Source organism: Poecilia reticulata, chromosome 1, assembly GCF_904066995.2.
Source record: "Poecilia reticulata chromosome 1, P_reticulata-male-v2, whole genome shotgun sequence".
Classification (NCBI taxonomy): Eukaryota; Metazoa; Chordata; class Actinopteri; order Cyprinodontiformes; family Poeciliidae; genus Poecilia; species Poecilia reticulata.
Window position 1 is genome coordinate 17,831,213 of NC_088830.1, and position 14,884 is coordinate 17,846,096.

Here is a 14,884-nt window from a genome sequence, read left to right on the forward strand (position 1 = left end):
GGCTACAGTCGTTTTTGGTTTCAGGACCATGGACAGCTTCAGATTGATATACCTGCATGCCATTTTTCCGAGGAGCTCCTTCTGGGACCATGTAATGAAAGGGAACCAGTCATTCTAGCATCATCAGTCTATTAGTGTGTTCTGACCTAATTAACCTGAAAATGAACCAGGTTGCATGGATTTTGTTGCTGTTATTTCAGTTAGGATAAATCCTTCCCTTTATGCTGTTGACCATAATAATGAGGCAGATTTAAAGGGTCCTGATCTTTTTTTGAGGCTTTTTTTTTTACTTCCTTGTTGTTGCACATTTCTTCAGATTGTATCATCTCAGTCAGGGTAGGATTATGCAACAGCCAAACAAAACAAAAATACAAGCACGCACATGTAAAAATGACACTCTGCTCTTTGTTTATACACCAGCTGCTTGTTCAGCACGGCTCCTGACGAGGCAGTGAACCATGAGCTGTGTGTACTTACATCATTGTCCAAAATCATATTTTTTCTTGTCGTGCTCTTGGTAGCCGTGGGGATGTGAGAACCAACAGTTGCCGCCATGAAAGACTGAGTGAAATGGGCTATTTGCTCTCTCTGAGTCACACACACATTAGGGTCAGAACTTTAACACCTTCATTTCAGTCAATTAAATACGTAGATTTCAATGCATTATAAGTTTTAACGTAATTAATTATATGTTTTATTTACGTACAAAAGTTCTGGCTAGTCATGCAAAACATGTCGCAGCAACAAGCACCGATGTGCCCAACAGCATGCACATTTCTAAAATAGTATTTTTCCAAAGAAGCAATTGAATGATTAGGGCAGCAATTGAAAGGTGAATAACTTTCAATATGCCGTATCAGCAGTAAAATGTGTTTCTGAATTGAAAGTGTATATATATTATATATGTATATCTATACCGTTTCACAGTGATTCTGTCTTAAATCATTTGGAATTTAATTTTATTTAATCTCTGTAAAGTTTGTGGTCATAAATATTTACAGAAACTCGACAGAGGCCGATGTTAAGGAGGTTGTCGTCCTCAGATTTCGTCGAGTAGCTTTTCTTTGTGTAACACGTTTTACACAGTGCTAGAAAAAAGGTCAAATCAAACCACATAAGTTAGAGAAAAACAAGATTAGGCCTGCACCACTCAACTAAACAAGATAAAAAGAGAGAAATTATGTTATAATTTGAATTGAAACAAAGGTGAAATAATGATGGCCAGGCTGATTGTCTAGACTCTACAGGCCCTCCTGTGTAAACAAAGACAGCAACAGAGGTGCTTGCCCTATGTCTGCCCATCAAATTTAAAATGGTTCAAGTTAATCGATCGATGTTACACCATTGTGTGGACAAAACTCAATTGGTTGTCTAAATCACTTTGCAGAGAATTCTATTAAAATATGCAGACAGGAGTAGCACTTGCTGTTTATGCTTTTGTCCTGTTGTGAGTGAATATGTGGTGTAGGTGACAGATGTTCATGTTGTGTTTGCCAGAACCTGCCTGTGTGACTGCGTGTGTGTATGTGCGTGCGTGCGTGCGTGTGTGTGTGTGTGTGTGTGTGTGTGTGTGTGTGTGTGTGTGTGTGCGTGCGTGCGTGCGTGCGTGCGTGTGTGCGTGCGTGTGTGTGTGTGTGTGTGTGTGTGTGTGTGTGTGTGTGTGTGCGAGCCGCTATAAAGCCAGCTATCGTTTGTTGGAAACTGGAGAATGGTCACTCTGTTTGAAAGACAGAGTGAGATACTCCACACTAATCACGCCGTCTCCGAGCACCGCAGCGGACCGGACCAAGGCCGTCTGAGCATGCTCATTCGTGGGATTAATTAGCAAACTTCAATGAGTACCTAATGATGTTGTCAGAGAGCTTTTCAGTGGCTCTTTCCCCACTTCTGCAGTAAATGTGCGCTGAAAGTGGAGGCACGAGTTTGGCTGTGTGGATGGAGGGAGTTGATTGTCACTCTGTAATTTTCGGTCTGACAACCTTGTAAGTGCGAGAGGCGTAGGTGTGCCAGTGACAAGGAGCTTGCTTTCAGCTGACAGCCCCACAATGCCTGTCACCCAATGTTTCCCACCAGTCACATTCGCATTATTCAAATCTTTGGAAATGTCAACAGAGCAAACCTCCAACTTTTGGAGCTGCATGCTTTTATTTCAGTTTGAAGCCCCCAGAGATCCGCAAACCCGTTATAGAGCAGCAACAGGAGATCTACATAACTGTGTAAAATATACACCTCTGTTTGGAGTATTTGTAAGTGAGGACAAGGTTTGATAGCCACAGCTTTAGATTGTCTCGTTTGGCTTCGGACACTGAGCCTCGCTGTACATTCACCATCCTCAACCTGGAACCATTGAACTGGACATACTCTGTGTTTGTCAGATGTTGTGGTGAACAACTTCCTGGTGTCTGTGTAAGTACAGATGTGCTGAATGACAGGCTGTGCTACCAGTAGAGTTGGTGGTGTTTTAAAAACCAAGGAACAGTTTCAGAGGTTAGTGATCGACTAATGAACAGTCTGCTCCAGCAAAGATATGTGATTCCCTCTTATATTAACCCAACATTTTTAGATAGTTTAACAAAACATGGACTAAACTCACAGCTTGATGCTGGCCCATTTTAATGGAGTTGGTGTCAAAGAGTTTAATACGTTTTTATATTATTATCATCAATGATTTGCCACCCTCATAGAACCCTCAAAAAGCCTTTAGCAAGAGGTTTATAATAAACAAACACAAATGGTAAAAATCTAATTAGGAATCAACACTGACTTTTTAACTAAAATATAACAAAAAGTTATGCTCGTTGTTGATCCAAAGATCAGTCTTAGAAAAAATTAAAACAGTCTGAATATGGAAATGGTCAGAAGCTACTTGCTTTTCAGGAGCTACAGTTTCACTGCTTGCTTCTCCCCAGTCATGCTGAGCATACAAGCATGATTAGGTTGATATCTCGGAGAAATTGGATAGTGGTCTGGCTCATGGTTCACTGCAGACAGGAAATAAGTTCTGTGATTTCACTGGGAGCCTCTTGGTGTTCTGCTTTTTCTCAACACAGCAGCGACTTCAGAAATGTGTCTTAGAGGGACAAGCAGAGACCAATCACATTTCAGTGTCGCACCCTATAGGAGTCTCTCGTCTCATTGATGTCACTTTGTTTAACTCTAATTATTTGTGTTTGTTCAGGTTCGTCTTGGTATTCACCTGCCTGGTCCTTTCTGTGTTCTCAACCATCCCTGCTCATCAGGACACCTCCTCCAAATGCCTACTAATTCTGGTAAGAAAACCTTGAACCAGTATAAAAATCTCATTTGTTCTCCTGAGCCCATCACACAGGACTTTAAACATTAAACTGTCTGGAGCGAGATAATGACCAATACTGAGGGCTCTTCTCATTTCTGTAATATGCGAATCCCTAAACCTTTAGCAGAGTCTGTGGGCTGGAATAAGGATGTCACAAGAATTGCTCCAGTCCACTCACGTGACTCTGTTTACACTTGACTCAGAAATGTATGAAAAACATAAAAAGCTCAGTCTGAAAGTCAAATTAAAGTTCTTATATTAATTAGTTCTTTTTTTTCTAGAAATTTTGCATCATATTAATTCTTAAAAAAAATTGTTTCAAATTTTTACGAGAACGTTTCTTAAGGTTATTTTTTTTTTTTTACATTTTTCTTCTTGCAGTTGTCAAAAAGTTTGAAAACCAATGCTCTACATCAGGCCTGTCTGAGAGTAAGACCCTGACCACAGAGTGCACAGAGCAGACTGTGCACTCTTTCCCAGAGTAAAAATATAAGTAAATTTGTTTTTCATGTGCTGATGAGATACCATGTCCTCCATATGCCACTGTTCACTGCAGTTAATATCGGTGCATTTGGCTGGTTTCAGTCTCATTGTTTGAGAAAACGTTAAATAACCTTTCTAAGTTTTCCTTATTGTATAAAATATAATAAGGAAAACTTAGTTCTGTGACAAATAAGTGAGAAACAAATTAAGAGCCTTATTAATTAACTGCATTTTTTTTATTAACCCTATTTTGATTTTATGTTGGACAAACTTTTGGCTGTCAGCAGAGTCTAGACTGGCTAAATAAATGCTAACAGTATCTCTCCAAGCATCTGTCTAGACTCTAGACAAAGTCGTCAGTTTTTGGCCTCAAACTTTCAAACCTTCAGTTATAGATTCTTTAAGTACCCATAACACCACTCCATTTGGAGAGAGATTTAAGAAGAACAGATTGAGCCACTGGTGGGCACAGGAGCAACAATGCTTTTAAAAGTCTCCTAAAATTATTTTACATTTGTGGAGTTTTTTTTCCTTCCTCTTCTTTGAAAAGCCTGTAGCAAAAAGGAAAGGTCACTCTTTTGTGCACTGCAGCAATTCCTGCAGACAATTGCCCCTGCAGCTGTCGCTACCATTTCACAAAGTGCACCCCACTAATTGCATCAGTGTTACATCTAATGGAAGCAGAAGCAGTGTGTGTGCATTAACAGAGGACCTACCTTAGTCATTACCACACAAAAAGCTCTCTGCACCTGGTGACAAACAATAAGGCAATAATGAGGCAGAATGTGTGATGAATCCACAAAATAACAAGCAAAGCTTGAAATGCAAATATGTTCTTTGGAGAATAAATATCACAACCTCTTTAAAAAAAAAAACCTAACCAAAGGATTAGATGAAGGTTGTTAATGTCACGTTTGCTCCACTTCATTGGTACCAATTTCTGGCAGGCCTTCTTTGCTTGCAAACATTCACCCGGTAAGTTCTCTTGACTGGACATCTGCACTCCACAATTTGCAATGCATCTTGCAATATATGTTTCGTGGGGGACATTCAGCATCCATGGCGTCAAGAAGAAATGGTCAGACATGCAAACCAGTGATATCTTAAATGCTTCTGTTTGCAAGGAGCCAACATATATGGCAACTGCCATGTTATCTGCCAGCAAGCATAGAAGACTACACTTATGTCTGCTGAACTAAAACACCTCCTGCCTGTGCTTTCTGTCATGTACCTTTCTCTCAAGATTCTCCATTTGCTTGTGTGATTTTTCCAACAGGAGTTTGTGATGATCGTTGTGTTTGGTTTGGAGTATATCATACGCATCTGGTCGGCAGGATGCTGCTGCCGCTACAGAGGATGGCAGGGCCGTCTGCGCTTCGCCAGGAAGCCCTTCTGTGTCATAGGTGAGTTAAACCTCTCCATCACTCTGACCATTGCCCCTCACTGATGGAGAACACTTACTCTCTCTGAATTCAGTCCCACAGCAAACTATAATGACCATGGTTTGCTGGTTTCATTTAAGCAGTTGTCAGAGGTTTAAAAAGCAGAGAGGAGGCAAACTGTTATCCTTTCCGATGTTCAGACTTGGATATTTTGGCTTGGAACATGCAGAAGTGTGATATCGAGGGGTAAAGAGGCACGGTTTCTGCTGCTTCTCTTGCCTGGTCATAGCTGCCGTTTGCAAGGCTGAGGGAATAAGAGGAAAGCAAAAGGGTGAACATCAAGCACAAACGCCAAGAAAAAGTTAAATTTGAGTGAACTTTGAAAGAGAGTAAAAATGTTTATGATAGAATGAAATCAAGTTGACATCTGTGGCTTTCTGGAAAGTGGGTTGCATCAGACTTCTCTTTATATATATATATATATATTTCCTTATCAGAAATATATATATATATATATATATATATATATATATATATATATATATATATATATATATATATATATATATATATATATATATATATATATATATATATTATTTTTTTTTTGTAGTTGATAATGATAATATGTTTTCATGTTAAATTGTCTCTTCCCTGTTCAAAAATAAAAGCAAGATTTTAGGAGGTTTTATTTTCAACAAAAAAAATCACTGCTGCAGAAAGCCCTTTCATATGTAAAAGACTTTGACCCGAACTGATATCCTCTAGAAAACCTGGCATAAATAAATAAATAAAATCATTCTTTGAAAGACAAAAGCAACAACAAAAAACATTTTGCAAAAAATAGAGTTGATTTTGAAGGCACGGTAAAAATCAATTTAAAATCTGAAAAATGAAGCTCAAAGACAACAGCGATGATGAATATGGAATTTATTTTTTGGAAGAAAAAAAAACTCAAGTAAAAATCTGTCTTTTCTTCTCACTTTCTTCTTTGATGGAGAATCATCAAGAAACATGTATTTTTATTAAGTCAATGTAACATCCTGACAAGATGTGATGAGGTAAAGCCCTGTTGATCGGTTTCTGTTTCACATGCATGTCCAAAAGGTCAAAACTTTGTTCAACCCATGTAATTTGCTTACATAAACTCTATTCAAAATACAATTGTTTAAAGTCCACAAACTGAGTTTACGCAAAACTCAGTTTAATTAAATAACATTCCAGTTTCATCTAATTGAGCTAACAGCTGCAAGATTTTATCTTCACCCATAAATACATCTAGTAGTATGAAGATTTTATCCCTATTGGACATAAAATCCCTGTTTTAGTCACTATTTCAGTCTTAAAAAATGATTCAATCCGCTGAATGGAATTTATCAGCAGACGACACATTTGCTAATCAGCCTTAGTTTTGGACACAGCTCATCTGTAACCAGTGAAGCTTCATTAGTGTGCTTGAGAAAATCTCATTTACCAGAACTACTGGCAGTAATGTTTCATTCCTTATCAGAAATATGAGATGTTTAATGAAATAAGTCAAGAGAATCATCCAAAAGGCTTAGAGAAGATATCATTGTCTTATGTACACAAGTAAAAGACTAGTAAATGTTTAAAATAGGCCCTAAAGCTAGAGATATAGCTGGGAGCATAGTTCACAAGTTTAAAGTTAAAGGAACAGTGGCTACACCATTTAGCATCAGGGAATCCTGGAAGAAATTGTCATGTTGTCTTAGAGAAAGCTGAAGCTTGGACATAATTGGATATTTAAATAGAGCACTGATCACAGCATGCCTTAATATCTACCACGGCTTGGTTTCAGAAGATTTCCTACTTGGTTGCCCTTCATACTTATGTCACTTAACACGCTAAAGTGTTCTGGCAGGATTTGAAAAGGGCGGGTGCAGCACACAAACTCAACAACATTAATGAACCAGAGGTCTCTGCCCAGGAAGAGTGGGATGAGGTTCCTCGGGAATACTCCCAGAAGCTGGTCATAATGGAATTAGGGTCCTGTACTTAATTTTGTTCATGAAGTGGTTGAATGATCTACAGACTGCAGAAGTAATCAAAAGGGACCTTTTACAAATACATTTTTGAAAAACCTTTTGTAGTATTAGCTGTGTTGAGCCTTATTTGAATTGTTTGTTGCACCTGCTGTTTTGCATAATACAAATAAACCTCATTAGAATTGAGTGTTAAATAAGTGCTACTGCACTGTGACATGCAGAAATGTATTCAGTTTTAAACAGACACACAAATTAAAGTACTAATGAAAAAACTGAGCAAACTAATGCATCTATGTAGTGGCAAAACACAGAAAATGAATAGAATAGAATAGAAATACTTTTATTTTTCAACATGGGGTAATTCAGGTTATGTGCTCCATGTAAACCCCAAAGGGTCTTGAACTATGCGCTCTGGTCCCCCCTCCTTCCCCTCCCACACACATGTATTTTTCAAGCTGCTTCTGAACTCGCACAAAGAGAATATAAAAAGTAAAAGTTGTGTGTACGAGTTTCACTCGGCATGTCTCTGAGATGGGACACGGCATAGAGGAGGGACGACAAGAGACAAAGTCACAGGAGCTGATTGCTGCAGCGGTTGTCTGTGGGTTCGATGTTATGCATTTATTACGTGTGGTTTCTGTGTGAACTTCCGCTGAGTCATGCCTGTGTACGTCTGTCTGCCTGCCTGAGATCTTGTTTGTGCATCTGATTGTCACAGTTTGCAGAACATTTTACAATATGCGCCAGAGCACGAGGAATTTTACTTCGCTCTGTGCAGTCCTGTTTGTGCCAGCAGCAGATCTATCTGATGACATTATGACTTACAGCATCAAATGAGTCAAAGTTATTGTATTGTTGTGGATGCCAGCAGCTGAGTGTAAGCTGTTGCAATAAGAACATTGCGTCAATCAGACCAATGAAAAATTAAACAAAATTAAGACAGAGAAAGTGTTTTTATTTTATTTCTTTATAATGATTCTCTTCTCTTTTTCTGTGTTTTGCCTTTTCTCCCGCCTGGCTCCTCCAGACATCATAGTGCTGATCGCGTCAGTGGCAGTGGTGTCGTCGGCAGGCAGCCAGACCAACATGTTTGCCACCTCAGTCCTGCGCAGCTTGCGTTTCCTGCAGATTCTTCGGATGGTTCGGATGGACCGAAGAGGCGGGACCTGGAAGCTGCTGGGGTCCGTGGTGTACGCTCATAGTAAGGTCAGCAGAAACAAAACACAAAGAGAATCACACTGAATGGACTGCCGGTAAAGCTTTGATTGGTCAGGTTTCCGATAAGCCAAAAAAAGAAAAAAAACAACAACAAAATAACAACCTAAACCTAAAGTTATACACACACAAAAAAAACAACCAAAAGTTTCTCTTCTGTGTCAGGCTTTAATTTTCACTTAGACAGCTGTTAAAGCACATCAAACAAGTTCTACCTTCCCTACACTGGCTCTGTGTAGCTCAGAGAATAGACTTTAAACTACTGCTGTTAGTTTATAAATCACTAAACGGCTTAGCATCACAATACATTATAGATCTGCTGTTGTTGCATCAATCTTCCAGATCACCCACGTCTTCTGGTTCTGGTTCTGCTCTGGATCCCCAGAACCAAACGGGGAGAAGCAGCATTCAGCTTCTATGCACCATAAAATCTGAAACAAACTTCCAGAAAACTGCAAAGCAGTCAAAACACTGAGTTCTTCTCAATAAAGACTAAAACTCCGCCTCCTTTTCAAACATAATAAATGAAACATTGATGTTTGTTACATCAATTTACATCAATTCGGTTTTCTCAATTGTTGACTGAACTTTGTATGTTTATGTTTTTAAGATGTAAAGCAGTTTGAACTGCCTTGTTGCTGAAATCTTCTATACAAATAAACTTAATTGATTGATATTACGCACATAAGGCCCAAAATACTAGTTAGACGTAAAAACGGCAAAATTGCAAATTGTATTGAAGTTTTGTCTGTATTGTGAGCGTGAACATCTGCATACTACATATATACTTCTATGTACATACATACTTTTTTTAAAGAAAGTTTGAAATACTGGAAAAAAGTATAATTGTAGGCTATTTTTTAATAATAGATTGTCATGTGACATCACAGAAACATAACGCTGAGATCTTTCACATATGAATCAGTACATATACTCAACATCTACACCTGAAAAATGAATAAAACATAGTTATTTAAAACAATAATCTGAAAATATAAGGGAACCAGTTTAATTTGTGCTTTTAATCCTGCAACTATGTGTTGCAACTATGTGAAAATCTTGTTAAATTTAAACTCAGAGTTCCGGCCAAAACATTTCTAGCACAGTTTCCCCTCCACTTCCTGCTCTTTTCCTTTGACTCACTATAATCCATCTGCCTTCACCTCCTACAGCCCACACAAACCTTTTCTCTTTTACTTCTGCCTGACATATTTGTGTAGAAACCACAGCGGGTCATTTCTGCTTTTCTTTGCTTCTTTCAAAGCGGCACATTCAGATAAACTCCTCCTGGTAAAATGTTTCACACTACACAAACAGGTCGAGGTTGAGTACAAGATGACGACGCGTCTTATAAAAATTCTTTGATTCCGCTCCTGCCTCTGACCGTGGGCAATCTTTCGGCTGCAAAATTTGTTTCGAGTGGATCTTTGAGGAAAAAACATAACTCATAAAAGGATCACATGCCTGCATTTATGCCCTTTTGATACCTCAATGAAATGTTGCCACATGTACATTTACTTTTTTAGCTTTTAGCTGCAAATGAAGTTTTAAATGACTGTTTTAAATGACGTGAGATTAGCAAAGTGTTGGTTGGTGCTAGTAAACATTTCATAGTGCCAGACCATTTACAACATCTGCAGAAGTTAAATGAAATCCTTATTAACAAAGGTCCATAAATCAAACTTTAAGACACATTTTTCATCCCAGATTTTTGTAAATCTTTGTCTTGCCAATACTGATTTTTAGCTGATTCCAGTTTTTCTTAAATAACTGGAATTACAAACACAGATTTCTTTTTCTAGCCTTCCTGCAGTGAGGAGTCATTAGGAATACATCAAGAGCTTAGGCAACATGACTTTGTTAGTGTGAGAGCAGTCACTGTAAAAGTGGGTTTTGCTAAGACAAAATAACAGACTTGGGATTATAAACTTGCTTTAAGTTTTTTAATTAGCAATTAGCGTTGGTAGTGCATCAAGCATTACAAAAAAGTCATGACATTTATTTAGGCTCTTATCTTAACACTGCCAACATTTTGAAAGCCAACACATTTCCTGACAAACAGGTCTACAGCTGTAAAGGATAAAAAGGAGCAACTTTAAAGATGCCTGTAGAAAGTCTCACTTTCTCACAGCTTCAACGGTTCAGACACGACTTGGACTTAATAAAAAAATGACACCTCTGGTGTCCAGTCTTTAGAAAATAATTTTAAAAGTGAGGGAACGGATGATTTCTTTAATAAAATACATGAATTTAATTCTGTTACTTAGCCACAGTTAAATGTGAATGCTTCCTCTGATTTCCTTCCTGCAGGAGCTGGTGACTGCCTGGTACATCGGCTTCCTGGTTTTGATCTTCTCTTCGTTCCTCGTCTACCTTGTGGAGAACAAGTTCAACAAAGAGTTTGCCACCTATGCCGATGCATTGTGGTGGGGCACGGTAAGCTTTAAGGAATTAGCTGTAAATGCCAGTAGTGTTCAAAAAAGTAGTAACAAAAGAAAGACATCCTGAAAGTTTCTAGGCATCAGCCCAATATATCAGTTGGATGTCTTGGAGCAGTGAAGTTCACCTGACAATGTAGTTTCTCTGTAGTTTTACTACTTTGAATGCTTAAAACGTCTCATTTTCTTTTTCTTATTCAATGTGTCTGCGAGAAAACTTAGTAGCAAAAAAAGTCATTTTTTTAAATTGTGTGTTTAAATTTAAATTTACACACTTTCAAATTATGTAGAATATTTTGCATTTATAAAGTGATACACCACATGAATGTTCTCACAAACTGATAATTTTTTGCTTGCCACAGATTACCCTAACGACCATCGGCTATGGAGACAAGACACCAAAGACATGGACAGGACGGATGCTGTCCGCAGGGTTCGCACTACTGGGTATTTCCTTCTTTGCCTTGCCTGCTGTAAGTATTTTCCCTCTCTGTGTGTTTTTTGTAAATATGGTATTTATTTCATGGATTTGTTGCCAATGAAAACAGTGAAAGGACTGTGACTGTGCTGAGTTTTGTGTTACCTTCAGTAATGGTAAAAATATATGTACTTCATGTCCTCTCATTTTACATATTTTGGATGCATTTGTTGTTCTGTGTGTACCAGATTTGAAACACTTAAACTTCTTTTGTTTATTAATGATTGGAGTGTGTGGTTTTGTACACTTAAAGTTAAGTCATCAATACAGGAAAATGGCAAAAGCAACTGGAATGTCTTACTTTTTACCACAATTGAACTGAATGTGTCTATATTTTTTATTTATTTTGAGGAAAATACTGAAATCTGTGTGTATATGAGAGAGAACCAACTGATGCATGTCTCGTCAGGGTATTCTGGGCTCAGGCTTTGCCCTGAAGGTCCAGGAGCAGCACAGACAAAAGCACTTTGAGAAGAGGAGGAACCCTGCAGCCTACCTCATCCAGGTAAAGTTTGAATTTCTTAGGGACCCTTTTCCTGAATCTGTTCTTTAAAATCTCATCCGTGGTAACAAAACCTTCTCAATACCATGTGCAGCACATTAACTGAACCAGGACTGGAACTGGTTTGACTAAAGAGAAGCAAAAGTTTACATTATTGTGCAAAAGTATTCACGCTACAATCCGTCATGTTACAACCATTAAGCTTCAGTATATTTATTGGGTTTTTATTTGCTAGGCCACAGGTGTCAACATCCAGTCTTTTAAGGGCCCTGCAACTTTCAGAAGTGTCTCTGCTTTTGCATACTTGAATCAAATAAGTAGTTCATTATATGACCTCTGAAGAATTTAACGGCGGGCTGAGAAAGTAACTTTGAACCGATCCTCAAGGACTCCGGATCAATCCGGTCTGACGTTCCTTTATAGACCAGGGCAAAGTAGTGCATATTTGTGTAATGGAAAGAAAACAGTTTTTAAAAATATGTTGTATATGAAAAAAGAGCTGCTAACAGTGGCATGCAGTTCCATTCAATCCCTGTAATGGGATGTTTCTACAAGGTATTGAGTCTCTTCTCATTTTTTTTTTTATTTTCATTGGTGAAAACTATTGAAACTAGATAAAAAAAATGTCCTTCCACCATTCTGTGCATGTGTGTGTGAGCACTATCACCAAAAGTGCATCTTTGGAACAAAATATTGTATTTCTTTGAGCTGCATTACAATAAATCCCAATACACTACATTGCAGTTTGTGGTTGTAATGACAAAACAATGAAAATAATAATAAGAAGAAAAATAATGTTGCAAGGTATTGTACGTTAATATCTGAATTTTAATGGATGTGATTTTAAACATGTTTATTTTCTCATCCTCCAGCTTCTCTTTTTTCCATCTTTTTGGACAGTAAATCTCACTCTCTCTAGCCGCCTCCATCTTCACCCAGGGGTAGCCTCTAAAATCTGTTTTTACACAGATTCTTCCAAAAAATGCACCAATCTTCTTCCCTTTACTTCTTCCTGTCCCCTCATGCTTTATTTTCTTCTTTGCTCTCCTCTTTTGCTCATACGTCGTCTCTTCATCTTGTGCACCTCACTGTTACACCAGGCTGCGTGGCGTTATTACTCCACTGACAGGCCCTATCTGGATGCCACGTGGCGGCACTATGAGAGCCTCCTGCCAATCAACAGGCATGTATCCATGCCTGACCTGCATCCGGGGCCAGAAGTGTGACACATCTGTGTGTTTTTCTTTCTTCTTTTTTTTTTCTTTTTCACTAATCACCTGTCTTCATTAGTTTTATCATTGTCCTGATCTACTTTGCACTCGTCTTTATGGTGCCCTCTTTGATCCTGATTTACTTGTTTGTTTTTTTGCTTTGTATTTACCTCGATTTCGGGTGGGGGGGTGTTTTCTGTTTGTATTCTGCATGCAGTGTGTTTGGCGTAGTTATGCAGCTGATGAGAACTCGGTTTCCGTTGCTACCTGGAAGCCTCACTTGAAGGCACTGCATACCTGCAGCCCTACAAAGTAGGTACAACTATTACAGCTGATGTCTATATTTGGTGTTTTTGTCACACTCTCTCTTGGATTTCTGATTAAAAAGAATTACTTTTGTTGCTGTTGAACGTATATTACATATTTCCCTTATCAGATTTATCATGCACCCTCCATAATTATTGATCCTCCATCTGTCTTTTATTGCATAAGCTTAAACTTACATCCAAAAGTCAATTTGAATCCTAAAATCTCAAGCAACAATCCCTTCTCACCACTACCGCACCAATCAATCTTTGAATTTGAGGTTCTTCAGCTCTCTTAAAATAAAACGGCACAAGGTACAGTAGTCTTCCTGTGTCTGTTGCTCAAAAGACCAAAATTTAGTAAACAAAAACAGGAGATTGATATTAACAAGGGAAGAAGAACGCAAAGTGAATCCCAATGCAAACTGATGGAGCTGTAAAGGTTTTTAAAGTAGTAGTCACATAAACTGCTATGAGCAGTTTGAGCCTGGAGTTGTTTTAGGATGTTGTAAACTGATTGATTCTGTCTGGCTCAGCATCTGAAATCCCTGGGTGAATGTTAATCTCCATTCCTCCATTGTTCAGGGAGTTGTCTGCTGTGTTCGTAGTCTTTCTGCAGAACCCCATTTTAAACAAAGCTGACCCATCCCTTTAAAGATGGGGAACAATAATCCGTCTGTAGAAGATTTATTGGACGCCTCTGTTCTCTTATCAATTCTGGTCTGTCTCGTGTAATGGTGTCAATAAAAAGATGTTTGAAAAACCTTAAAGCAAGAAACAAGAACTTATTTTATGACATTAATATCTAAAAAAAAAAAAAAAAAAGAAAGACCCATTTATTATTCAGCTGTGTCTGTTCACCCAAATGTTTCACTGACTTTTCCAGTAAAACTATTGTTGGAGCCTGAAAATACTGAGAAACCATCCAAACAGCATAAAATGGGCATTTATAAAGACATGAGTTTAAAAAAAGAAGCATTGACTAGTGAACAAACACAACTTTCTCCTTCTGGAAGAATATTTTTTGATTCCTTTTCCCATTTGCATGCTGCAGTAGTTAGTGTGTGTTTTGCTATTGTTTTTCTTTCTGAGATGCATGCCAGGAATTAGTGTGTTGCCTTCTGTAAATTATGAGTACTTGTAAAGGCTGCAGTTGCTGGAACAGTGCCTCAGCAAAAAAAACTTTTGTATCTTGCTGATTCTAAGAAACACATTGTTGTTTTTGCAAGTTTTAGTTATCCACTAATAAATCTTGAGTGCAAAGGTTTTGCCCTACACCACAGCTGTCGACACCCGCTGGTTTCAGTACATCACATCAATTGTTAGAGAAAAGCATCGTGCTTCTTAAAAGGTGTTGAATTACATCATCTGTCTACATCCAGTTTGTCATGTTGACTAGAAAAGTACAAGCTGAGCTCCCCACAAATAGAAAGCACCATCAAAAGTAGCCAATCTGTTTAGGTTTCAGTGCTACATCAATAGACTCAATATGTGGACTAAAATCTTAAGAACCATTAGAAGATAAGTAAAGTATGCGTTTATGTTGTTAGTTTGCAATTAGATCTCCAG

The 14,884-nt window shown here is 38.2% G+C and overlaps 1 protein-coding gene across 4 annotated transcripts in view; it reads left to right on the forward strand.

The window, feature by feature from the left end:
* The window catches only part of kcnq5b (potassium voltage-gated channel, KQT-like subfamily, member 5b), a 101,094-nt gene that overhangs the window by 69,988 nt on the left and 16,222 nt on the right, over positions 1-14,884 (forward strand). For all 4 annotated transcript variants that reach the window (XM_008406248.3, XM_008406257.3, XM_008406265.3 and 1 more), the window contains exons 2-8: positions 3,179-3,269; positions 5,055-5,181; positions 8,194-8,372; positions 10,692-10,817; positions 11,182-11,292; positions 11,707-11,802; positions 13,228-13,322. In XM_008406248.3, the coding sequence (XP_008404470.1) occupies positions 3,179-3,269; positions 5,055-5,181; positions 8,194-8,372; positions 10,692-10,817; positions 11,182-11,292; positions 11,707-11,802; positions 13,228-13,322 (825 nt within the window). The remainder of the gene's footprint in view (positions 1-3,178; positions 3,270-5,054; positions 5,182-8,193; positions 8,373-10,691; positions 10,818-11,181; positions 11,293-11,706; positions 11,803-13,227; positions 13,323-14,884) is intronic.